Genomic DNA, 27399 nt, shown 5'->3' with positions numbered 1-27399 from the left:
GGACGGAGGAAGGAGATGGTTACGGACTATCAGAAAGTGACAGCGACTCTGAACTCATTTCTGCAGCAGCCAAAGCAGACTGTGCTCAGAGTGAACACGGTGATAGTTATTACGCAGAGGAGAGCAAAGAGCTATCATCAGGGTCAAAGCCAGTAAAGTCACACAGCATTACAACTGGTGCCAAAGGTGCGGAAGGCAAAAAGTGTCGTATTAGGAATCGAGGTAAAAAACTAGCTACCCCAAGTTATTGCCAGGTGTGTGGGAAGCCTTTTGACTTCATGAATCAACTCATTAATCACGCACTAACACATGCCAAGGATAAGAAACATTGTTGTGGTGTGTGTGGAGAAGGCTCTCGGACTGCGAAAAAGATGACTGCTCACATGATAATTCATATAGGGGAAATGCCCTTTTGTTACGTTTGCGGAAAATGTTTTACGACTAATGCTAATTTGAATGTGCATGTGAGGTGTCACGTAGGGGAGAGACCATATAAGTGTTCGGAATGTGGCAAATGCTTTCAGACATCGTACAATTTGAAAACGCATGAGGCAAGTCATACTGGGGAGAAACCATTTCACTGTGAAGAATGTGGCAAACACTTCACCCGAAACGGGAGCTTAACAACCCATATGAAGATACACACTAGTGAGAAGCCACATCGCTGCCAAGTTTGTGGGCAATGTTTTCCTATTAAGAGGTCCCTTACCACACATATGACCAAGCACACTGGTCTGAAACCATACAAATGCAAAGATTGCGGCAAATGTTTCACAGTCAGTGAAGCCCTCACAGTGCATATGAGGACACATACAGGGGAGAAAGCTTTCAAGTGCACTACCTGTGAAAAATGCTTTATTACAGCGGGGAAATTAAGTCTCCATCAGAGGGTTCACACCGGAGTGAAGCCACATATGTGCAAGGTATGCAACAAGTCATTCAACTGGAAAGGAGCCCTAAGAAAGCATTTGAGTGTCATTCATAAACAGGAGGACATTCCCCTCTGAGGGAAGAATGCTCCAGTTTGAACAAGATTGAAAGACTTATTTTTACTTACACAAAGAGGACCATGTACCTTTAAGTTAAATAAGGTTGACATTTAATGATCATACACAATGTTATGAAGAGTCCACACCACACTTGTGTTGACACAGAAAGCAGTTTTATGATTCCAAAGAACAGGACTCCCTTCTTACTGATACAGGAAGACATATAAGACATTTGAGCCATGTAGTAGTCTTTGCAGGCGTGTTATATGCGTTGTAATATGGTACTGTTTAATCTAATCATTATTATTTAGATTTCATGTTATTAAAATAGCTGATATAGCTTAACGTTTCTCAAGTCACAGCTTGAACTGAAATATCTTTAACTTACAGTATGCCGTCTATTGAATTCGCCCCCTTTCTTTTTTTGTATACTATTGTGTCTTAAAGTGTGCATATTTGTTTACTTTTGTGACTTACTCTTTCTCCGGCAATGTCCTATGATGATAATACTCCATCTGAATGCTGAATAGCATTTATAAAGTATATTATTCTTGTACAATCCAGATTTAGATGTAAAGTTTAGTTATTGCTAGAGTAGACCATTGTGTTATCTGGGACTAGAAAAGCCTTTCTTTCAGAGTGACAGCAGGGAGACCAGGTTGATTCCTTGTCGTTATTAGAGGACCAAGCCATGGTTGACTGTTGAGATGCATCCATGTACAACCTCAGCAGCATAACATTTTCATTTTGTTTCAAAGATGTGCTGTGTTAACTTTGTTGTGAACTAAATGTTGTTTTAATAAAGTTGGGCTTGAAATGGAAAAGCCGTTGCATGCTTCCAAATAGGGGTTGAATTGTGGTACAACCTAAGAATTATAAGAACAGAAGGATTTTATTATGATCTTTGTGGCTCACATAACTTAAAGCATATGGGTGAGTTTTTAAACCTGCACTGCAGTAGCTGTCCCCATAATCCCAGTTCAGTAACCTGAACCTTTTTACCATTTAGAAATAAAAGTGCTTTATGTATGTAGTTCCCTCATTTTAGGAAGTATTTGGACAAATGCACTTAGATTATTTTAAGATTTAAAGGTAGTAGTATATGTATGAATATGTTGTCCATTACCATTGCATGCAATAATTGCATTAAACCTGTGACTTTGAGCAGAAAATATGCTCCTGAATACCAGTGAATTAATTTTCATGCAGCCGTTCTTATGAAAAGTCCTGAATGAATTATAGTGAGTGAGCAAGTTACAGAGACTACACGACAGAAAAAGATGCTAACCTCTCCTGTTTGCGGTGCTGTTAAGAGGTTTAGGTCTATCGCTGGATAGTCATTACATGTTCAGCACTACTCCAGTACAGCAGGTGGCGATATGGTCCACCGCATTTACAGTCAATAAATATAGGAAAACCGAAGAAGAACATTGATCTGACAAGTGTAAACAAAACATTACTGTGTTGGCCCGTTTTATCCCTGAAAATGACCACGTTGAAGCTGTTCAATGTGTTTCTTACTGAACGATTAGCTGTGGCTGCTGGAGAAATATTTAAAGAGGTGGAAAAGACTTTATACGAATACCAGGAGGAAATTACACGTTCAAAAGCAGAGAACGATCGTCTACGGAGGCTGCTGGACATAGCTTTTCAATTTACGCCAGGTTAGGCTATATGGCTATAAGTCATACATTATTTCAGTTATTGGTCATCGAACCGATCGAAACAACCGACGTAGCTAACAATGTTTTGTGGTTATTTTTAAAATGTGCAGGGATACATCAATATAATGTTATGACCAATGCCTTCATCTTCCTTTTCTTTCAAATACCAGCACAACAGCCTATAGTGGTCTCGGAAGAAGAGGATGCCCCCCAACAACAGCACTGTCAGCAGGAATGGAGCCCCAGCGTAGGGCAGGAGGACCCAGAGATTAAAGAGGAGCAGGAGCTCAGGAGCACCTGTCAGAGTGAAGAAGAGCAGCTAGGACTGGAGTCTGACAATGCTACAGAGTCCATATTCACTTCTCTCAGTACGACAAATGACTGTGATCAAGACCCATCTCATCTCTCACATCATTACCAAATTCAAATTGTGGAGGGTAGAGAGAGGGACTCTCCACCCAACAGCACAATTGAACAGATCAAAACAGAACCAGAAAGAGAGGGCTACGGTGTATCAGAAGAATCAACCAATGACCCACTACAACCTCTATGTGACATGATGATTCCAGACATTGCTGTGTCTCAGAGTGGAAACAGTATGTGTATCAGTAGGACTGAGAGTCTTCGCGTGTTTGACGCACCACCTCCCAATCGACCAAGGAGCTCTATGAGAGGACAAAGAAAAAGCTTTACCACCACGAGGACAGTAAAAAAGCACTCTGATGACAAGCCTCACCAGTGTGATGTCTGTGAGAAAAGCTTTCAGCACATGTCGAAACTGAGAGCGCATCTGAGGGTTCACACAGGGGAGAGGCCATACAGCTGTCCGGAGTGTGGAAAACGTTTTAGCCAGTCTGGTGAAGTCAACAGACACCTCAAAACGCACGTCCGTCACAGAGCCTATCTTTCACTCATCTGAGAGGAGTGCACCTGTTGTGTTGGAACAATTAATGACCTGTATTTTTCTTAGGAAACATGGTTCCTTTTGGGGTGTGGTGGGTATAATGCCTGCCATGCCATGGCAACGTCACACACAGTGGTTGATGTGTGACTATTTAATTGAGTAATTACATAAATAGCCTATTAGCTGGCCAGTGACAGTCATGTGTTTACAATGAACACACACCCTTTGATAATTTGGCTGTGTTGGAGTCAATTAGATTTTTAAATTCAGTCAATTCAGGAAGTAATATAAATTAAAATTAAAAAATGGAAAAAACAAACATCTGATGTAAGAACCTTTTCTTTTTTTAATTGTATTGAGCAATCATTGATCATTGAATCATTGAAAATAAATGTGGTTCTTGCAATTATTGAATTGTAATTTTGATTTACTAATTCAGCTGGACCCAATCCTGATATTTAGACTTAGATCTACTCACCCACATGTCGTTATGACTTGGCCTGTATGTAAGTTATGTACAATACTGAAAAGTGATACATAAAATGTAAGAAAGAAAGAAAAGAAAATTGTATGAATGTATGTCTTTGTTAGTACAGTATTTAGCCAAATATGCCATCTCTGATTCAGCAACTGTCCTTGGGACCCATGGTGTTGAGCCTTGTTTTCAGCCTGGTAGCACACCTGATTCAGCTAAACATATAGGCTAGGCCTAATCATTTAGGTGAACGTAATGGGAACTTGTAATATATGCCATTTAGCTGACGCTTTTATCCAAAGCGACTGACATTGCAGTGAGTGCATACATTTTTCAATACATATGGTCCCAGCGGGAGTTAAACCCACAACCGTAGCGTTGTTAACGCCATGCTCTACCAACTGAGCCACAGAGGACCAACTTGTAGTATTCTCTAAACCACTAGCTAGATACTGTACTGGAAACCTGAGGGAAACCAAGACCTTTCTTTGTAACTAGGTTCACAGCAGCCTAATCAAACCTTTCAGTTGACACATCCACAAATTGTTGTTCTTATCATGGCATCGAGTAATTTAACACACACATGTATACTCAACTTCATATCAACATTTCAAAACACGAGTTATAAGGACAAGAGCCAAGAATGAACATGGTCAGGGTGAGTGAATTTCATGACCATGGTTCGGATTTCAAATAAACACGTCGTGTCTCTTTAAGAACAAGTTGAGTATCACGTGAACCGTGATAGTTGAGAAAGTTTGACAGCAGTTTTACAAGGCAGCTAACTAGCCTCACTTCTTTAGCTAGATCATTTACTTTGTGCCACCGTTCAGATGAATGTAAACTGAATAACTGAATTTACCAAGATAATACGAGTTATATATTTAGGAATTAAGATTAGCAAACATTGTTTACTGTTGAAATCTGTCGAACACCATGGAGTTTATTCAGGTAAGGTTGTCACACGAGCTAACGTTAGCCTTAGCTAGCATAGCAAAGCACGGTGACCAACCATAGCGTCGTTAACTAGTGTCGATATATAAGAGAGTTTGCTTGAAATATAGTATAGCTATTTATTTAATTGTTGGTTTAGCTACCGTAGTCACTACCATGAGACCAATGTTTTCTCTTCGCCTCGTTTCTAACTTCAGAAACTGCTGTCAGGACTCAAACTTGACCTGGGACCGCTAAAAGAACCTTTGGGATTTATTCGGGTTCTAGAATGGGTAAGATTCTGAATTCTAACCTCCTGAAAAATCTGATTGCTAGCTTGATGTCTCTAGCCAGCTGTTGATTTGTTTACTAACGCCGACAATCAGTTGTGCAACCTTTCTATCTTGCTTGTATTCCTTGCTATGTCAGGTTAAGTGTCAGGTTAATGTTGCTTTTAATTTGAAAAAAATAACTTAATGTGTTGATTCTGGTTGTGTAGTTGTCTCCTCAAACCTCTCGACCACCGACGTGTAAAACAAGCACCTTGCGTTCGCACATGATGAGCTGCTCTCCTCGGGCAACACCCTTTTCAGCGATTGTCTATAGACACACTGGCATTCTGTTCACTCTTCTCTTCTTGCTTTTTTTTTTATTTGCGTCAAGTTTCTTGCGTTTTTTCCTCAATGTGCCGCCGTAAATGTGTTTTAAAGTTGTTTATTTGTGTTCCTGATTCCAGATAGACATCATGGATGTGTACTGTGAACTGGAGCTACAAGACCAATCTGCATCAATGCACTTGGTCACAAAAAGGTTTTATTATCGACACTAATATGTACTGAGTGTCCATTATCTGAGCGCTCGGGAGAAATGGGTCCTGTGCATAATTTGCTATTCTCTGCTGCTCTGTGTTAACCAAGGCAACTTAGCGTTTGACCTCATTTGTAACCTTCACCAGTAGTAGTCTACTGCTCAATAACACACCTTCAAACTTCAAGGCATATATACAAGCTTAGATTGGTAGTGAGAAGATAGTTATCAAGCCTTCTATCATCCACAGTGAGTGGACTTGGTCACTAACTGACAATATTACCGTACTCTTTTGGGTTCTGATAAACCACCACTTCACCAGTCTGCAGATTCCAACCCAAATCAAAGGAGATAGGCCTAGTTAAGTCAAAGGAATCATGAGCAACGACCTGACACACAGAATGTTGCTTATGTGTTTTGACGTAAACGGATAGTGGAGATGCCGGACACATTACAAGGCTCTGAGTACTGTTGCTAATTTGCTCAAGTGTAACATTTCAAGGCGGGCTGAGATGTGGCCAAGTGACATTTTTGGTAGGCGTAGCCTGTCGGCTGTAGTGTGAAGAATGTCAGCTGGTGCAACACAAACAGCTTGGATTCATGAACTAACAGCCTTGTCTGGGTAGCTGACTCAGGAAATGTGGAGGACCCCCGGTTCCGATCCACTGTCTCTCCACGCTCTCTGTGTGCGCGTGCATGTATTATGTAATATGTAAGTTGCCTGAGGCTTGACTCGCTAACTTGACTGTTTAATTGTCTGTGTGTTAAAGGTGTGTTGAGCAGCTAGGGGCCGGCCCCTCGAGGCAGCTAGTACGGCCTTATCTGAGAAGTTGGAGTCCAAGTCGAGGCTGTCTACCTCTCCCTCACTACCCAGCAATGTTAGAGATGACAGAAATATGCGCTATATATATATATATATATAAAATCAAAATTCCAAAAAATGGAAATAACGTATCAATAAATATTTTAAAAAATAGTGTATACTTTTGACTCATCAGTTTAGAAGATGTTGACCCTTTTATGACTTCCCTCTTCCCCTCCCTGTGTTTGCTTTGCCAGCGACATGCCTCCCTGTCCTGAGGGGGGGAGTGGCCAGTTACCAGGAAATGCACTGTAGATCCTGCTGGCCGTTGCAGCAGGGCATTCTCAGAGCGTCAGTCCATGGGAGGGAGTGGAGGCAGAGGTTACTTAATACACATCAGTAATCCCTGGGTTGAACCCTTCGTGCAGCTGCATGTTTACGGTCTATATGAGGGGGTGTAGAACAGGCAGAGTTGAAATAGGGCTAGCTGTTGTTCTGTGCTCAGTGGAGCTGTTCTGAGAACGTTTCACAAACATTTCACGTACCTTACGACCCACCACCCCCCTCGACCTGTCTCTGGCAACGGTGTATTTCCCTGGATCAATTGGGACTGTTGCGTTGAATAGAATTTGCAGAATAGAATTTCTCACTGTATATAGGCCTCATAGTCAAATTGGCACCGCGTATGGTGCCGATGCATCTTGCAGACAAAAGGACACTTTTTGTTGGCCACTCATGCAGTCATTTTGGGTAGCCTACACTTCACACAATCTTGTTGTCAGACACTTCTGCCCAATATGCTCGGAAGGCGTCAAACTTGGCTTACCCAATGCAAAGATCGGTTAAAAACCCCTGACGCGTAGCCATTGGCCGTACCTCGCACTAATAATCTCGCACAGCCCTTCTCCCTCGTGCTCGCACACCACGTGTGATTCGCCAACATCAAATAACAACAAATATTTTCCTCAGTATGTTCACTCCCACCAAGGACAGTTTTCAGTCGTTGGGAACCCGGGTGTCTGTGCGCTCTGCGCAAATTGCCTGGGGACGAGGTCACTTCACGCCTCGTCATAGAGGGTGGAATCTACATGTTCTTCACTACGGCTTCTCTGTCAGTGTCGCCGGCTAATGTCCATCACCGATGTTGCCTCAGAGAAGCAGCAGCTCGTCTTTACAACATAGGCCTGCATGTGTAGTCTCACCATTAGCCGTGCTGTCAGGTGATCTGATGGGTCATGTGGGCTAGCTCGGTGATATGAGGAGTAATAACGGGGTGTGGCCTCTTCGCCTGGCTGGGCTCCCTTTCTAGGCCTACTCCTGTCACATGGTATTATTGGCATCAACCTGATTTGCTATGAAGCCAATTGATTCTGTTGGTGGGCGAGAAGCTAGAAAAGGCAAGCTTACAGAGAAAGGCCTACAAAAAGCCTAATTTCCCCACTCTCCCTTGTATTCTTGCCCCCTCTCTAACTTACCATACTATTTAGATCTAGGAGTGTCAGCCAGTGGGAGGCTGGGTGTGTTACTTACTCAGGAAGAATGTCTCAGGAAAACTACCGACCAGGCTTGAAGGTTTATTTAGAGGTTGGTCAGAGTCTGGGGAGAGCTCTGGAGTGGTCTGGACTTGGACCTGGGGTGGGGTGGGGGTGAGGGTCAGAAGGGCGGAGATGAAAGCTGAGAAATGTTTCAGACTGAGTGCCAGACACCTGAAAGATGAAACCAGCTCCCCCAGAGTTCAGTAGACATTAGTAGTAGGAGCTTATTAAACAGGTCTCACCCATTGTGGCCCTATGGGCGCTAAAATAATGCTATTTATGATATTTCATCTCTAGAACGTTGTTTTGGAGTTTGTGTTTTAAACATTCTTCTGTTGATAAAAAATGTTTTGCCTGATTAAAAGTTCATGGACATTTGTTTTAGTGCTGTGATAACAAGTCATGGTTTGGGCTGCCCTGCATTGTTCAACTGCCATGTAAATAATATGTGGATTGAGATCATAGTGCTCTGGCCAATGTGGGCGTTACGCAGGACAAAGGCCATTCTGCGGAGGAAGTCAGGACGTGCCACACGCCTCTATCAGATCACTGGAGAAAGGAACTCCTTGAAAGAGCTCCCATTTGTTGAAACAGTGCCCAGTGCCGACCCAAACCCAAACACTTGGTGATTGATGAAAAACAATAACGCAAAGTCAAGTTACCATCTTTCAGTCTGTAACTTGGATTACTAGGCCTACTGTAAGTTGAACCTTTGTAGCAGGTCTATATATAGAACAGTGAATCAATAGCCCTCAGAAATCAACGTGTATGAGAGAGATATATGGCATTTGAATGTTCTGTTTCTGAGCTAGTACACTACTAGCTTGGTATGATTTGAATAGCACCACACTACCTTGTTTGACAGGCAATGTAGACCTAAGAAATAGCCTAGCCTGTAGAAGATTCCCACAGGCACAGATCTAAAACCAGCATACTCTCCACCAGTCCGCGCTTACACCGTTTAGGGGGACACACAACTGACCTTAGATGAAGGTCCAGCAACTTCATCCAACTCAAATAAAGAGGGTTATATCCATCCTATGCTGTCTAATAGACAGTGTCTATTTCCATGTGAATACCACAGACAGACACCTTCCGGAACTGCAGAAATACAAGTGTCCGATTCCAAGTGTCCCTTTTATACTGAGGGGGTTTGAGAATTAAAGAGGGAGCGATATAGAAAGAGAGCTAGCGGGGCAGATGTACATCCATAGTGAGAGATGGCCTAGGCCTAGCTGTTAAGAAAACATGAAAGAAATAAGCACAATGATTTCTGCTCCTGAAAGTGTAGGCCTACTGTTTATTCCACAGATGTTCTAACCCTAGCTGGGTCTTCGTCTGGTTGCCTTGTTGACATCCTTCTTGTAAGACTGCTGTATGAAATCATGGCCTCTATCTCTCTCTGTCTCTCTCTCTATCTCTCTCTCTTATTCACTCTCTCCCTCCCCGCTACAGAGATATCTTTGTCCACTCTTGGTTAGTCAGCCCTCAGTACATTCGGCAAAGCTTGCCGGGAGGGAGGGTTTCCTGTATGGAAAGAGGAAACTGATGTGAGGAAGAGAGAAAGTGGAAAGGAGAGAGACCGAGGGAGCCTGTCTGTGTCTTTCTGTGTGTCTGCAACACCAGCCATGCCGGAGACGATTTCCTCTGCTTTTGAGCACTACATGTGTGTTCTGTGTGCAACATGCTGATTCTCTCTCTCCATCTCCACTGACCTGCTGGAAATGCAGAAAGTGATTTCAGATTGGTTTGAGGTCCCCTCTTTTCTACCTAGTCAGGGCTTCCCAGTGCTGAGTGTGACCAGAGTCACATAGACTGGGGGGGGGGCTCTTCCTGTCTAACCTGGGCCCAGCAGGGTGTTCTGCTAAAGTTGTTGCTTTTCTTGCAAAGTCACCACTCCTTCCTGCTTTATTACTCCTTTAAACAGGCCTTTTAAAATGTGCAGGATCAGGGAACACCTGACCACTTGAAACAGGTCCACATCCTGCCAGAGGAAAAAACACTCTCTCGTTCAGATTATAGCACACGAGTGAGTTTGTGTTTTTGTCTCTTACTAAATGTGCTTAAGAGGGAACAAGAAGCAAGGAGGAGGAGGAAGAAGAAGACAACAAAGCTGCCATTGCTACCTTGAACACGGATCAGAAAAGGGTTGGCCTATCAGTAGCACTCCTGAGTAGGAGTGATAAGAGAGGCATGCCCTACCCTCGTAGACACCATCTGGGAAAAGAATAGGCCTACCTATATATATGCCATTTAGCTGACGCTTTTATCCAAAGCGACTTACATTGCTGTGAGTGCATACATTTCAGTATATATGGTCCCAGCAGGAATCAAACCCACAACCTAAGCGTTGTTAGCGCCACGCTCTACCAACTGAGCCACAGAGGACCACTTCGTACAGCACTGCTTCTGGCTGGCCAAATCGGTCTATGACCCTCATCTCATATTAGAATAACTTGAAAGCTCACCTCTTCCCTCTCTTTGTAGGTGTTCACCATCTTTGCCTTTGCCACCACGGGGGGCTACTCAGGGGCCACCCACTTGGTTGTGAAATGTGCCGACGGGTCAGTTAAAAACGCAACGGCTACGTTTGGCTACCCCTTCAGGTAACACTGATCCATAAACTTGATCTATCTGTAACTCTATACTTTTATTTTATTTCACTTTCATATTGTCATTTTGCCATTGTTCCTATAAAGTGGTAATTGAATGAATGAATTCTTTATTCATGAGAAAGCAATAGGCCTACATACAGAGTAGGTTAGATATGTGTTTGGACTCCCCTCCCTCAAACCCAGCATCTCCTTCTAATTGTTTGTACATTACCAAGGCCTTGACCAGACACTCCTTGACAAGCTATGCAAAAACAAAACACAGGGAGCAAGATGTGTAGGGTGAAAACATGTCCATTTCCAGAGCAATGTTTTAACTGACCATACAAAAGCCTGTTTGCAATGTGTTTGACGTGACCTCGATCTGCAGTCAAGCGTCTCCCCCTCATGCCTTTCCCTCTCTGCCCAGGTTGCAGAGTAACCCATACCTGGTGCCCACGTGTAACGCAACGGCCCCCGAAAAGAGCTTCCTCCAGGGTGACTACTCCTCCTCGGCCGAGTTCTACGTGTGTGTGGGCGTGTTCGGCTTCCTCTACTGCACCGCCACCCTGGTGCTCTACCTGGGCTACCAGCACGTCTACCGCGAGACCACCAAGGGACCCATCATAGTGAGGCTGACTTTAATACTCTAGTACGGTTGATGTCATTGTGTCGCGGATACTGTCATACTGTCAACTGTCACTGTACATGACCGTATTAGGAGTGGATTTATTAATAACCTGAGCGTGTCTACCACAAAACCAGCCATCATAGTGAGTCTGGCTTACTGTAAGTGCACTGGGGAGTGTACTATACAGTAGTGTGGTGTAGCAGTGGTGCCCTATTGTAGAGAATGTGTTTATAACCTGAGAGACCAGCAGGTGCCAGGTTGTATGGTTCATTAGATATACTTTGCTGCGCTGAGTACAAATATGCCTGGCTCAGCTTTAGCGATCTTAATCTCTTTTTATAGCAACACTAGTACATACTTCTGGTTCAACTTGACCTTCCAGAGGTCAAGTCTTAACCAGTCTTCTCTAGCATTCCAGATAGCAATGACCCCTGTCGTCTGTGTGTGTGTGTGTGTGTGTGTGTGTGTGTGTGTGTGTGTGTGTGTGTGTGTGTGTGTGTGTGTGTGTGTCAGGACCTGTTGGTGACTGGAGCCTTTGCCTTCCTGTGGCTGGTGTCCTCCTCTGCCTGGGGTAAAGGCCTGACTGACGTGAAGTGGGCCACCAACCCAGACAACATTGTTACGCACTGCAACACCACCGGCACCTGCTCAGCCGGGGCCTTCCCCACCATGGGCCGCCTCAATGCCTCTGTGGTATGTAAGGTCCAAGACCGTGCATTGCATTAAAGGCACAATCCGTAATTGGTAGATAACACGGCTGACCACTAAAAACACACACTGTTTTTTTTTTACAATGTACTTTCCCTCCATGTCCAGATTTTCGGATTTCTGAACCTCATCCTGTGGGCTGGTAACTGTTGGTTCATCTACAAGGAGACTCCCTTCCACAAGGATCCCAACCCACCGGCAACAATGGAGGAGGGCGGAGTATCCGGCCCCTAATTGGATCTTGGAGGCTCCTCCCCCATCGCCCCAAGCCAATTGCAAAGTAGCTTGGGGCTGACACTGGTTTTCATGTAACCCTATTAGAAAGGAATCAAAGGAAAACAAAACTTTTTAATCCCACATCCCACACAGACCCCTTTTTCAATGACGGGGGTTCAGCTCAAGTTACTCTAGTCTGTGACCAGTTAGTTCTGTTTTTTTCTCTCTCCCTCCTCAGCACCTAATTGGTCAATTTGTGTGATTGACATGTTAGCTGCAATCAATTCTACCACATTCTCCAGATGTAGATCTTGTGCCTTTAAAAAATACCCTCTAATCTCTACTTGAAGTGCCATTCCAAACTAAGTGCCTTTATACTACATAAAATGTCGTCAGTTGTCATTAAATGTGGCTTGAGTTGAACACTTTGATAAGAAACTGGGTGCCTGTGAGATTCAAAATGGCCTATAGTTGCTTCCTCTAGAGCAGGTGCTTTTATTCATATGACCCCCATATGACCTAACAGGAATAATATTGTCAGCTTTGTTCTAAGTCATAAACAGTCATAAACACCCTTTATGACTGATAAGTTCAGTATTTCATCGTTAACATACAGTAAATCTAGGTGTTACTCCCTTTCCCATGAATTAGGTTTCACTCCCTTTCCCATGAATTAGGTTTCACTCCCTTTCCCATGTGTCCATTAAAGGGGAGGAGTTCATGATAAAGATGAAAGCCCCTGCTCAACGTTGCAAAAAAATAAAAAAATTCTAACAACTTGCATTGCAGCAACTCCCCTATATTCCACGACCACATGTTTTGAAACAGACCATGGACGTTACATTTCTGTGTCATGTTAATCCCAAAACCCATTGCTTTGGCGCACTAAACTCGTGAGTTGTGATGGCTACTTGAACACACAATCGCTCCTGATATTTAGCACGTTCGAAGTGCAAGATATGGCTTGCTGTTATTTTGTTTTTCGTATGAAAAGTGCCTTGGTTATTTCCACCTATGTATTGCAGTACCTCAGGTATCAAGCCTGCGTAAAATTACACCAATTTAAAGATGCCACAAGTGATTTTTTTTTACTGGAGGTTTAAGCTAATGCAAGGCTAGCAACTGCCATAGACATTTGAGCCATCAGTGCCTGTATCCAAGACTGGCTGTTGTATGTTTACTCAAGTATCTGCAGTTAGTTGTTTGGCTTGTTTGTGGAAATGACTGAAATGAAGCCAAACATTTTCAAGTCTTGTTATGTAGAGATGTGACTTTCAAACAACTAAAACACTAAGTTCCCTCTGTTTTTGACTACTCTTCACAAAATGTTTGTTGAAATGAGAAAAGGCAACTTTTGATGTCATTATTTATACTGTTTTCTTTTACTTTTTTTTTTTTAATTGGTCAATTAAAAGATTTTAAAAAGCCAATTTTAGGCTTCTGTGTGTGTTTCTCAAAGGAAAATATCTTGTTTTTGTGCACCTTCTCTCTCCCCAATTAATGTTAATACCATCATGGCTGTCTTTGACTTTTTGCTGTTGAATTGTCATAGCACTGTGTAAGCTTACAGGCTTGATCATCATAGAATGATGAATAACACAAGCAACAAATGGCAAAAACAAGTGCCATAATGAATGAATCCTGCTGTATTTCCTGATTCTTAATGCTTGTTTTTTTTCCACTTACTACTGTGTTTAATTTTGCCAATGATTTCCGTACATTTAAAGGTTATACTGTATTGCAGACAACATGAAGTTGGTCCCTCTCTATGGAAAAGTGAATGGAACCTGTTGATTTAAGGCTTTTGCCTTGCACTAAGAGTGTATTAATGTCAATGATGTCCTGTGCCTTTTTAAGAGGGAAATCACATTGTGCTGACCATGCAGCTGTCTGTATCGCCTTGGCCTCTGTAGTGGTTTACAAAAGCAGGGCTAGCAGTCATTATCAGTAATCAAAGGAAACTGTAAATTAGATCAATTGTGCCATTTTGAGTGTGGGGGGGGGGGTGTGATCTTATGTTGGACAGAAATCAGACGTCTGGGTATAATTAGTTTTTTGATGGGTTTTCTGTCATGTGACTTTCTTTTGTATTTTGTGCCTTGCTTGTGTGAAAGAAAATGACAGTGTGTCTGTACATCTTCTGTATTGACGAACATTAAAACTGGAGAGAGCTGCACCTGCTGTGGGTTGTCACTTTACTGTTCAGTTCAGACACTAGATGGGAGCATTTCATTGTATAAGGCTGGGGGTGTGATTCCCATACTTTGAATAGTGGTGATTCCCCTCATCAGCTGCAGTTCACCTTTTACCCACTAGGTGGTACTGATTTGTTTGGGTGGCTGATAGATCACATACCAGTAATTATCAAGTTCTCCTTACTGTATCTCAACTCCAGTCTGTCCTAGACAAAGAAGATATTATTCCACCAAACAAGGGCTTGGTAATTAGTTGATTACTGGTAGTTTAATGAAATGTGTGAGTGCTGGGTTAGGACAACAATACAGAATCCTGTATGACACAGCCCAACTAACACACTTCATTAAATTAATCAACATATAACCAAGCCCTTGTTTAGTTGAATTGGGTGTAGTAGTGCTGGGCTGTAACGAAAATGTGAAACATTGTGTGTCCCCAGCAGTGGAGGTGAGAAACCCTTATTTGCAACTGCAACTCTACGAGACGCTTTTCTATTCAGGGGAAGCCTCTCAGAGTTGCAGTTGCAACTAGAGAACCCCTATGGTTCTGCCATCAGTAAAACATGTAAACCAGGGGTGGGTAAATAAACCTGTTGCTTACGGGCCTTCTTAAAGTACATTAAATCAGTACATCCACACCTATGCAAACACATACGATTGAATGCGTTTTTATAACAGGACAGAGGAACATGAATTAAAAGTTGTAAGTGTTGTGCATGTGTAGTGGTGTAGTTTGTGTATGAGCAGTTCACAATGTTTAACCTTGTGTTGACTCACTGAGGATTATGTGTGTGGGGAGTGTTACCTCACACACACTCACCCAACACTTTATTAGGAACACCTGTACACCTTCTCATGGTGGAGGTGGTGTAATGGTGTGGGGAATGTTTTCTTGGCACACTTTGGGCCCTTTAATACCAATCAATCATTGCTTGAATGCCACAGGCTATTTGAGTATTGTTGCTGACCATGTGCATCCCTTCATGGCCACAATTTACCCATCTTATAGCATAATGGCTACTTCCAGCATGAAAAAGCACCATGTCACAAAGTCGTCTCAAACTGGTTTCATGAACATGACAATGACTTCAGTGTTCTTCAGTGGCCTTCCCAGTCACCGGATCTGAATCCAGTAGAACACCTTTGGGATGTGGTAGAACGGGAGCTTCACAGAAAGTTGAAAGTTCACCTGAAAAATCTGCAGGAATTGCGTGAAGAATTGAGGCTGTTTTGAGAGCAAAGGGAGGACCTAATCAGTATTAGTATAGTGTTCCTAATAAAGTGCTCAGTGAGTGTATGTGGTCCAGTTGCATTTCTATCCTGAGCCCCTACCTTCTCCCAGGCCAGCCTCTACTAATTCAGTGAACACATTGGTCTGAGAGTACAGGTTAGGAGAGATTCACCTAGCCTGCAATAGGCCAAGTCATACTAGTATGATATGCTGACATTAGCTTGTGCATTGCTGACGTTTAGCTATTCATACTGTCCTCGGGCTATCGGGCTATTAACACAAATCATCCAAATCCATTTGGCTCACAGGTCTTTAAGGATTTGTATTCGCCTTATGACCAGGATCTTTAAAAATCCTGTAAGATTGGATGAGCTGATGGTGGACGTTACTCAAATCATCAAGCAAATTCCCTATTGTCATCAATAAAAGATTTACGCAAATGAGTTACGTGCACAGATCTGGAGTTAGGATTCCACAATGATAGAATAGACAATAGATAGATGGCACACACACACACACAGACCTCATACGCACATCCACACCCCGTGCTCACATCCTCAGGGCACGGGGTCACACAGAGAGGTCAGAGCACGGGGTCAGCTGCAGTTAGGGGTGGCGCGCCACATTAGTAGGCAAATTAGATATGATGTCAGCAACCCTCCAGTCATTGGCTCACCTCCAGCTCACACCCGCCCATCGGCACTGCCCCGATTGGTGGTATGAATTGGTGGTAAAACATGGCTCCCTGGACTGTTCGCACTAAAGCCCTAGTCCCACAGAGATCGCTGTAAAATGCCACAAAAGATTCCCCGGTATTTTTTGTCTGACCCCTGTTTACGCAGGCCTTGTCTTACCATGATTTACCCATGATACACCCTGTTTACACACATCAGTGCAATGCAGGTAAAGTAGGATGGGACAGTTGGGGAGGGGGGATTGGGGAGGTGGGGAACAGGACAGACTGGAATTCAATGCAAATGCACATACCTGAGGGGCGGTAGGGGGGCCACAGGACAGACTGGAATTCATAAATACCTGCATATCACCTCTGCCCCATTTACACAGACCCCTTATTTATCTGTACCATGACTAGGTCTGCCACAGGTAAAAGATTGAGTGCTATACCCTACCCCAGGTCAGTTTACACAGTAACAGTAAATTACCAGGACAAGCCTCTGTGTAAAAGGGGTTAAGCTTTGGGCTGTTCACACCAAGCCTCATGCTTGGAAGCTGCTAGCACTTTGGTCTGGTGGGAAAGGGGCTGTCTAGACAGAGTCACATTAGGGTGAAGTGAAGTCTACTCCCATGGAAAGGTTCCTTGCCTGCTTTCCAACTGACATGAGTTGAAAGCATCGGATGTGTTTGAATATTTCATATCATAAGAACTCAACACTGTCCTCTCTTGTTATTTCATAAACCCTTAAACCTCCCCCCGGACCCCTTCCTCCACTGTACATTGTGCGTGAGGGCGTTCCATGAGCGCGCACGCAGGTAGATCGAGAGCGCGAGATATGACGTAAGTCACTTGCCGCGCAGTGATGATGGCGGTGCGTGAACGCGCAGTAAAAGTAATGGCTGCTCTGGAACGGCGAGTACCTAGTCTCGATGATTTCGTGGGCCAAAGCTGGAGTGCCTGGGCCGAGAGAGCCGGTGTGACTACGTCGGAAGGTAAGGGAGTACTTTGTCATCGATATCGCCCGGCATCAGATCGATCAGCCGATCGTTTGGGGTTTATTTTCGTGGAAACGAATGGCAGCCTTAACCATGTTACCCAAACAAAGACCCTACTGGGTCCTAGCGCCGGATGGGTAACATGTTGCTCACTCTCCCAGGTCCTAGTGCATACGGCGTCTTCAATACAAATAAGTGATAATCGTGTTTATTGAATCCTCCTAACGCTCGGTTATATACCCATGCAAGCAATACGGCCATCATTTGATAGTATTCTCTCATTCCAACGTTACGTGCTGAAATGGCACTTGGGCCCACAGCGGAAGGCGGATTGCACTAGTTGTAGGGATGGTTAGGCGAGCAACTTCTTGCCATGGAGAGCTTGGCTGCTAGCTAGCTAATCATGCTAGCAGGAGGATACAGACGCCGGCGACGGGGGAGGGGGGGGGGAGGAGGAGTCTGATGCTGTTGCCACCATGTAAATGCTAGCCTAGCTTTAGATTTCAGGGAGAATGTACGAGGTGTTCTTGGCGGATCCAAGTCGTAGCTTGTGCCATCCTCCCGAATACAACAGTTGTTTTTTGAAAACCGTATGAATTTTGAGGCTCATTGTGTTGAGTCTCATCAAGGGATAGGATTCCGCTCAAAGTGTCTGTGTGCGCGCAGCGCGCATCATTGTCTGGCGTCTGTCCAAGTGCTGCCCACTCCCTAACTTTCTTATAAGCTAAAGACTTTTCTGTCGCACAATAGTAATACACCTGAATTAAGAGCCAGCCCCAGAGGTACAATCAAATCACCTACCTAGTCCTCCTCAAAAATGAATTTATTCACACTGAGAATAAATATCATGCAATACTAGTGATGGATCTATTCTAGGACTAAGTATATTGTTTAGCTGTGATTCAAGTCCTGTTCCCTTTTTAACAGAGACACTAGGGTCCACCATCAGTGTCCTCATCTCCAGCTCTCCTTCCCAACATCTGCAATGATGTGTGAAGAAAAGTTGGGTTAAACCAAAACCAATATGGCAGAGACCAACTTGAGGATTTGCTAATATGTGTACTGTTCCTTCACACCAGTACAGATGAAGCAAAGGAGAGGTGGACACTCAAGACTATTGAAATGCACCCATAACTTACGACAATAGTCTGTGTTTTTAGGCTCTAACCTCCCAGACCACTCGCTACACCATAGTCACTGAGTCTGTGTTCATTCTAGGGCCCGACGTAGATGACTGCAGCAAGAATGGGAAGAAGACTGCTGAGGCGATGTCGCTTAGGAAGGAGGGTAAGAGTCTCGATGCTTGTAAGGTGTACCTTCCTTTTACCACACACCTCTTAATATCATTGTGCATGTGTGTGTCTGTCTGTGTGTGTGTGCTTGCGCCTGTCTGCGAGTGTATCTCCAGATCTGGTTCTTGTTTTTCCAGCCTTCCCTAGGGAGACTAGGTGGTGGGGCACTGTGTGGCAGAGAAGGTGGGGGGGGGGATTACTGCTGGGGACTCTGTGTCCAGGTGCCCTCTGGCAGTCAGCCAGCCCACCAGTCTGCAGCAGCAGCTGTCTGACAGACGCTCTCTTCTGTGTCTGTGTGTATGTCTGTCTGTGTTTTTGGAGGGAGAAGAAGTGCATACAAGTCTTTAGCATGAATGTGTGTGTTTAAAGGCACAGCCTACCTGCCTGTACATTGAGCCTAAACCCATGCAACAGTATGCATACTCCTACCTGTGTCACTCCTGTATGAGTAGGAGATCTAATCTGTTTGCCTCGCCCTTTGTCCTCCTCTTAGACATGTCCATCTTTGGCCACTACCCGGGCCAAGATGACTTCTACTTGGTGGTGTGTAGCCACTGTGGCCAGGTGGTCAAGCCCCAGGCCTTTGAGAAGCACTGTGAGCGGAGACACGGCCCCCTGGGCAAGCTGTACGCTCGCCTCCGCTCCCCGCCGCAGACCCCCCAGCAGCGGCCCCGTCACAGCCACTCCCCCTCCACTCACGGGACTGCCGCCACCACCGCTTCCTGGGAGGGGCGGAGTCAGGGAGCCGGGCCACCGCGGGCGGCTCCGCCCTCACCGTCCACGCCGCCCCAATTCAGACACACCAAGACGCCCAAGGAGGGAGTACGGTAAGAGAGAGAGAGAGAGAGAGAGAATGAAAGTAATGATAATTACTGTGAAGTAATGATAGAGGGAATGAGAGCTAGAGAGAGGAGAGGGAAGGATAGGATACAAAGAGAGGGGACTAAGGGAGGAGTACAGAAAATAAAGAGGGGATGGAGCATTGCGTCAGGATGCCAAGCAAATGTTTAGTTCCTGTAATAAAACATTGTGAAGTATAATTTTACTTCAAAAGACTAAAGCATTCTAACTTCTCTCCATCCTCCTCCTCCTCCTCCCCCAGCCACTCCCCCCTGGATAAGAAACCCCACGGCGACAACCATTCGGAGTCGGCCGTCTTCAAGCAGCCCCCACCCCTGGAGCCTCCGCTGAGCTCCCCGCCCCCCTCCCTAAGAGACCCGCCCTGGCCCCATGGGGGCACCCCGCCCGGCCGCTCCTCCTCCTCCTCCAGCGAGAGGGTCCTCTCCCAGAGGAAGGAAGCGGCCTTGTCCCCCAATCTCCCGGGCCACCTACGAGGACCCAGACCTTACAACAAAGTGGCCTCCAGTGAGTATTGGTGGGACTCTACCTCAGAATGACCTCCTATTTCATTTGATGTTTTAAATGTCACGGTGAGGATTTGATACAAGCCCATGTCGGGTTTCGTACCTCACCTGCAATCTTTTACCCATATATTCATTCTTTCCATTGTCTTTTTTTTTTTTTTTTTTGCTAATTAATTAAACTAAATGTGAGAGGTCGAGGGTGGGTGTTGGGTGAGGTAGTGTTGTTGTTGTTAACATCGACTGTGTAGGCTGGATAGATTTACACCATGTTACCTGTTACCTTCTACCACGTCAGTGATCATGGAGGCATGGTGCTGTGGAATGGAGGCTAATTTAGATGGAGATGATTTTCGATGTGTTGACGTTTGTGAGGTTTGGTGGCTGAGAACCCCCTGTGTGCCCCTGTGTCTTCTACAGGACGAGAGTGTGACTTAGACAAGCACTGCGGAGTACTGGACCCAGAGAGGAAGAAGGTCTGCACACGCCTGCTGACCTGCAATGTAAGTCCCCCCCCCCCCCCCATACACACACACACCCACATACACCTACCTGTCCTCCAACCACCGCCTCTTGCCTTCATCTCCTCCGCTTCATCCATCTTCTTTCCTCTCCACCTCCTCTCTTTCTACCATGTTGTCGTCTCCTTCACCCTCACCTCTTTGACTTCCCCCTTCCTCTTTTTGCCTCCTCACTTTTTCCCCCACCTTCTCCTCTTTCTCCCCCTTCCTCTCTTCTTCTGGCCTCCCACACTCCTTTTCAGTAACCGGGTGACGAGGTTCATGTTTGGTGAAAGTGGTCTTTGATGCTTTTGACCCAGTTATGTACGTTCAACAATAGTCTGCAGAGGAAATTAGGTCGTGAGAATTGTGGCCTGTCCGCCCCCTTTTCACTGATATAAAATTTCAGCTCTTGTTCGAAATGATTATTTCGTACCACCCATGAGGAATCCAACATTACAGAACAACACACTCGATCTGGTGGCGAGAGTAGAGAGAAAACAGGATGACAAGACATTTTACATTAGAAAGATTAGTCAGTGATGTATGCCAAGAGTAATAATCAAGAAATATTTATCTTATCTACGTGAGTCCCTTATTCTTAAACTGCAAAAACAGCCGCCCCCCCCCCCCATCAAAAAAGTAGGCCTGGTTAGATGGAACAGTAATTACTTGAATTCACAATGCTACGTCAGCCGTGGATTTCAGACAATACTTGGGATGACACATGACGTGTCATTGTGGAGTGGTTCTTTTGTATGACGATGAGTCACAACCCTCCATGTTTCTACTTTCTCTCTCTCTGTCTCTTTGTCCTGTGGTGTTTCACAATGTCGTCTCTACACCTCAGCCTTCATTACTATGGCAGCGTAGATGGTCTCAATGTGGTGATCGTGGTGTTGCGATAGTATCCGACCTATTTTGAGACGGCATAAAATGGAAGGAATGTTTTTTTCTATAGAGTGCTTAGGAGAGGGGCGTTGTATTCCAGTTTTTTTTTTTCATGTCTTTTTTTTGCACAAAACGTTAAAAAAAACAACTGTATATTGTTTTTTCTTTTTTGCTTCTTATGATTTTTCTACTGGTAACCTGAACACCAGGTGTGACTGAATGCAGCTTCTAGTCCTCTTTCCTTTAGGTAACCATTGCTCTGTCAAGGTTGGATAGATAAAGCAACAGTGATAATCTTGGTTTCACATATACAATTACTTATGAATCGTTACTGTTAAATCATAAACAAGTGTAAATGTGCAACCTGTAATTCAAACAACAACAACGCAGGCTTCCCACCACTGTTTTGGTAAACAGCTGAGGGGTGGGGGAGAAATGTAACCACTCTCAATTTCATAGAGCTATGGATGGACTGACAACCCATGAGATCAAAATCCAAAAGTTTCAACCATGTTTTGAAGCTATACAGAGTGGTAAAACAAGCTCTTACTTGAGGTTCTGATGGGGTCAGACAGTTGAACTAAGCTCCTGAGGCATTTATAAGTTATATTTTTCAAGAGTCAATGGCTCTATATCATTCATTTAAAAGTCCCCAAAAATATGTACCAATTACAGATTGCCCCTTTAAGGAATCGAGTAAGGAAGGGTGCATTTAAAGAGTATTGGAACAGGGCCACAGTTTTGAGCTGAGGAACCGGAAAAGGCAGTGTGCAGCCACTGGTTTTTCTAAAAGAGGAACTGTCATCTCTGTGCGTAGCAGGGTCACGTACAGGCAGGATGACCTGATTTACAGGAAATGAAGTGAGAAAGGAAAGAATGAGAGGAAAAGAGCTTCCCTCGCTCACAGAGACCCACAACTCAGGGTTCTAAATGCCCAATTGTTTGATATAATATCGCAAACAGGAAATCTGATACATCAACAGCAATGCCATAAGTTGTTACATTTATAAAAAAATATATTGATAATGTAGGCAGATATTCATGTCTATTAACATTTCATGGTCCTCTAGTACTACTAATTTCAGTAATTTTCCTCAGGGTTGGAAGAAAAAAACCAAGCTAATACTATTAGGCCTTGTAGTGGTTTATTGGTTTTCTGTCCCCATCGGCACCCAAATCCATCAGGTACACAGTGTAGAAATATAGTGTTTGAAGCGGACAAATCCTTGTTGTGAATTACAAAGAATTGGATCCATTTCTAGCTGGTTGTTCTTTAACGTCGTGCCTTTTGGGATGCTCCAAATAATTAGTTTGGTACAAATAATCCATTTGCCGTTTTATGGCTCTTCTTGTCCCTAACCCTTGGGCTGTGAACAGATTTGTCAAGGCTGCGTTTGCTGTGTGATTCAGGTCGTCTCTTGCGGCGAACACACGCAAACAAACACACACACACACACACACACACACGGAGTGTTAACATGCTAATGAAATCCCACTGCGTCTCCAGACCCATCTGTGCATCAGATGTGACAGGCGCGTGGTGGGAGAACAGCAGTACGCTGCCGCCTGTTCAACTGATTCCACTGAGATTCCGTGAACAAGTGGAGGCTTTTGTGAAAGCTATCAGCGACACAACAGGGTCTCGTTCAGTGGGCGTGAAACATAAGGGACCATGTTTTGAAACGGGACTGGGTTCTACCTGACTGGTGCTACCTGACCTGAATGCATTTGTTGGATTCCTGTTTGAAAATGTATTTCCATCCTTTACGTGGGTACTGAACGGTGAAACCAAATTCCAGAAAGGTTCTTGGGGGGGGGGGGGGGGGTTCTGTTCAGCTTTGCCTGTCTCCAGCGCGTCATGCTAGCATGTGTGTTGCCAGCGAATGGCAAGTCCCTCTCGTCGTGTATTGAGATGCGCCTATTCATTGTTTCGCTCTATTTTGTCCCTCCTCAGATCCACTCCATTCACCAGCGGCGGAAGGTGGCGGGTCGCAGTAAGAACTTTGACCAGCTGGTGGCGGAGCTGAAGACGGGGGCCAGGGTCCGTGAGCGGGGGCCTTCCTCCCAGGAGCGAGGCTCCCCGGGGCGGTCCCCCAGCCCAGAGGCCCCTAGGGACCCCACCCCTCCTCACTGCAGGAGACCCCTTACCAACTGTGCTGCCTTCAGGTGGGGGAGGGCTCACAGTGAGCATTATCATGCAATAAACCGAGATGTCATTTGTCCTAGGCTCATTCGTTATCTGCTGTGAAAGGCATGACTGTATTGATTGTGTGTGTGTGTGTGTGTGTGTGTGTGTGTGTGTGTGTACGTACTCACACAGCCGGTCCAGGGCATCATCGGAGAGCGCGCCAGAGGAGGACAAGCCGCGATCAGAGGAGGGCCGCGCCCCATCGCCCCTCGTCCACGGGCGCATCTCCAGCGACGAGAGCGAGGGCGAGGGCCCGGAGGAGCCGGCCGAGTACCCTTCGTCTGCCTGGCATCCCAAACCACTGGCGGTAAGCAGCACAACCCCCCCCCCCCCCCCCCCCCCTCATCACTGTGCTCGAGAGCTGTGTCGCTCAACATTGATTCAGGCGAGTCGTCACTTTCGTCTGTGGCGTCTCCTCCTCTAAAGCAGCGTTGCTAACCGTTCCAGTGAGCCGTCGTCATACCAGGGATAATGGCACCACTTTGAATGCTCCTCGGCCAATCAGAATTTGTGGCTAGAGCTAATCACGTGATGAGGATAATAATAATAATGCTTGTCATTTACCGTAATAGCCCTAATATGTCCTCCGCTCCCTAGGTATGTTCGTTTGGCAGTCAGGCGCTGGGCCATGGTGTTTACACCTTCGACCGGAGGCTGCACCACCTGCGGTCGGCTCTGAGCGTCATGGTGGAGCAGCACATCAGTGCCCATCTCTGGAAGTAAGACGCCCAGTCCTATTGGTCAGATGTGTGTGTGTGTGTGGGGAAGTAAGACGCCCAGTCCTATTGGTCAGATACTTGTTCGGGCCCCATCTTTTCTTTTCTTATTTTATTGACAATTATTTAGACAAGAGGAGAGTAGATGGGGAAACAGAAGGAGAGGGTGGACCTGGGACCTTGTGGACGAGAGGATATGTGTGTATTTGTTGGGCATGACACTGAGACGTGTGGGACCTATCTGCCTGTGTACTTGTTTTCTCTACTGTGGCCAAATTCCGTATCAACCCTAAAAGCCCTTGTCACTTCGATATTTGCATATGCATATGCTTGCTGATACATGTCTATAGGCTACGGTTTGCCACAGTCTCTAGCCCTTGAACCACCTTTCCTGATTGGTTCCTAACTGTAATATGCAGGTTTATAGTTCTGTCTTTCTAATGCAGAACTTCTGTTGTCCCTCTGCAGGAAAATACCTCAAGCGACAGACCTCCAGTCCCAGAGTCCCTTGACCAAGACCCTCTCCTCTTCCTCCCCCTCCTCCTCTTCCGCCTCCTCCTCTTCCTCCCTGCATTCGAAAGTCAGGACGGGAAGTCACATCACCTCCTCCCTCAGGACTTCCTCCTCTGCCTCCTCCTCCTCCTCCTCTTCCTCCTCCCACGGAGCCGGGAGAGAGTCACGGCACCAAATCTCCTCCCCCTCCGCAGCCCTCAGCCAAACAGAGAACTCCAGCGGTGGCAGCAGCCATCTCTCGTCCCCGGCAGCGTCCCCTGTGCGTCAGGGAGGTCCCGGGAGGTCTGGTCCGGGGAGGCCTAGTCCTGGGCGACCCGGTCCTGGACGACCCAAGAACCCGGTGGGGCGTCCTAGCAAACAGATGCTGCGCCTCCGAGAGGCCGAGGCTGCGGCCGCCGCCGCCGCGCTTCGCAAACGGAAGGCTCCGTCGCAGGACGGCGAGCACTCGGGCCCCGACAGGAACTGCATCGTCCTCCAGGACCGGGGCCGCCCCCCCTCGGCCACCTCCAAGGCAGCCACCGCACCCCTCCCTCACGGCCAGACCAATGGAACGCTCTCAGTCGGGAGCAAACCCCGCCCCCAGCCCTCTCCCTCAGAACCTAATTCGCCGGCAACGGCTTGGGCATTTAAACGGACGCACCCCCCTCCCCCCTCCTCGACCCACTCTTCGCCCCCCGAAACGGCCCCCACAAACTCTCACGGCCGAGGGGGAGCGGGCGGGGGAGGGGGGGACTCAGGACTGCACGGGCGGGGGGGCTCGGGGGGCTACGAGCACAGGGGGCTGGGGAAGAAACGCAAGGGGGGTAACGGTGAACCCTCGCCCCCCGCCAAGCCTCACCGCCTGCCCTCCTCCTCCTCCGCCTCCCCCCGCTCTAACTTTTACCCCTGGAAGGACAGTAAAGCGGGGGCGCTGCCCGCGGGGGTGGAGAAGAAAATGGGCACACAGAAGGTGGGTCTGGGGGGGGAGTGAGAGAGGGGGGGCAGAGGTATACATATAAGTGCATATAGAGATGATGAAATCAATGTTTCTCAGTGCAAGTGTGAATCCCTCCATTGGTGTGTCATCCACTGGGTTAGTCTGCATTATGACAACATGCTTTTAGATTTGAGTCATTCAAAGCAATGGAGGGATCCAATTCCCAGCTGAGGGGTGTATCACAAAGTAGGATCGCTGGTTAGCTAGCTGTCTTTGAGAAACAATCTGATATAGAATCTTGTCAATTCTTTCTTTTCCTGAACTTGCAAAATGATGTCTGCTTAATGTTATGAATACATTTAGCTGGCAAACCCTCCTGTACTTGGATAGGATGGGAACAGTTGCTATGTTATTGCCCATTGATATTCACAAAGCACAATGTTGACTGTCCTCTCTCTCTCTTCCAACAGCCAAAACTGCACCATTAAGTGTGCCTGCCTTACAAGCCACTATGAGGGACCCATTCCTGCTCAATTCCCACACCTTGCCTGAGGCAACAGGACTCAAGAGATGTGTGTGTGCGCGTGTGCGCAAGCGTTCGTGTGTGTGTGGATACTTTCGCCAATGTTTGTGAATGTGTGTGTACGTGCATATGTCCTATTGAAACCTTTGGTATGTGAGTGTACTGAAGGGTGTGGATGTGTGTGTGTGTGTGTGTGTGTGTGAGTGCTACAACCAATACAGTATGAATAATGTGGTATCAGTTTCTGAATCAGATGTGGGTACATACGTGTGTCAGTGAGTTTACCTATTGTGGGTGAATGTGTGCAGAAGATGTGAGGATACAAGTGAATTTCTGTGTATGAATTTAGAAATACCTCAAAACCTTCTGGTTATGCTGCTAAATGAATTATGTTGGTTTATAAAAATGGATTAAAATGATCCTTTACACTTGAAGTTGTGGCCTTTCTCTATAAGGATACAGCCTGAAAATCAGTTGACTTATGGATACATTTGGGAAGTGTAATGAATTAAACATTCCTATTGAACTTCTTTAAGTTTCATGAATATTTGAGTAACATCAAAGTGAACAAATTGCAAATTGTCATGGTATTCTTCTCTATAGATGCACACATTCTCCTGGCTTTTGTTCCATCTTGTCCTCACTAGCTGCTGCTTATTATGGTGTCTGGGTCTGGAACTTGAGTAAAGAGTCATGCCTGGACAAAAGTCCCAGACTTTTGTGTTTCCCTCTCTGAGGATGGGGCCCCAAAAAAGTTCTGGGCCATGGTCTTGGTGGACCTACCCTGACAACACAATTTCCCAAAATAACGCTAGTGCTTAACCCAAGAAAAGACGGGAGTGGGACGATTCCTCATGGGAAGCACCAACACTATAGCCTTAATCCTAATTCATAACGGGTGAATGATTCCAGTATGTATGTTACACATACAGGCTATACACCTGTAGCCACAGGTGAAGGTTTTACAGTAACACCAAATGCGTCATGAAGGGTTGGACAAGGCGCGGGCTTTGACACTAATGGGATGCGTTCTAAACGTCCAAAAAAAATTGGGACCACTCCTTTGGATAGGTATTCGATTTTGCGGCAAACAAATGAGTTATTACCTATTGTCACTGTATATGTAAAACGGATAGACATTATTACG

The 27399-nt window shown here is 45.6% G+C and overlaps 3 protein-coding genes across 3 annotated transcripts; all 3 read left to right on the top strand.

Annotated features, from left to right (window-relative positions):
* The first annotated feature begins 2456 nt into the window (after positions 1 to 2456).
* Positions 2457 to 3958, top strand: LOC310804082 (uncharacterized protein). Its single transcript, XM_083669174.1, has 2 exons — positions 2457 to 2653; positions 2824 to 3958. The coding sequence occupies exons 1-2, from the start codon at positions 2476 to 2478 to the stop codon at positions 3570 to 3572; spliced, it is 927 nt and encodes a 308-aa protein (XP_083525300.1). The 5' UTR covers positions 2457 to 2475; the 3' UTR covers positions 3573 to 3958.
* Positions 3959 to 4800: 842 nt separating this feature from the next.
* Positions 4801 to 14429, top strand: sypl2a (synaptophysin-like 2a). Its single transcript, XM_083668187.1, has 6 exons — positions 4801 to 4983; positions 5184 to 5258; positions 10597 to 10715; positions 11131 to 11329; positions 11845 to 12024; positions 12148 to 14429. The coding sequence occupies exons 1-6, from the start codon at positions 4969 to 4971 to the stop codon at positions 12271 to 12273; spliced, it is 714 nt and encodes a 237-aa protein (XP_083524313.1). The 5' UTR covers positions 4801 to 4968; the 3' UTR covers positions 12274 to 14429.
* A 2790-nt stretch (positions 14430 to 17219) lies between these two features.
* On the top strand, positions 17220 to 26680 carry atxn7l2a (ataxin 7-like 2a; the record flags this gene model as incomplete). The annotated part of the gene is made up of 10 exons (XM_083669154.1): positions 17220 to 17349; positions 18571 to 18639; positions 19138 to 19471; positions 19747 to 20009; positions 20426 to 20508; positions 23351 to 23562; positions 23717 to 23891; positions 24182 to 24303; positions 24769 to 25762; positions 26200 to 26680. 10 exons carry the CDS (start codon positions 17220 to 17222, stop codon positions 26215 to 26217), a joined length of 2400 nt encoding a protein of 799 aa, XP_083525280.1. The 3' UTR covers positions 26218 to 26680.
* Positions 26681 to 27399: the final 719 nt, after the last annotated feature.

The sequence above is a fragment of the Argentina silus genome (genome assembly GCF_951799395.1).
Source record: "Argentina silus genome assembly, chromosome: 4".
Lineage (NCBI taxonomy): Eukaryota > Metazoa > Chordata > Actinopteri > Argentiniformes > Argentinidae > Argentina > Argentina silus.
This window is presented reverse-complemented; position numbering and strand designations above follow the sequence as displayed.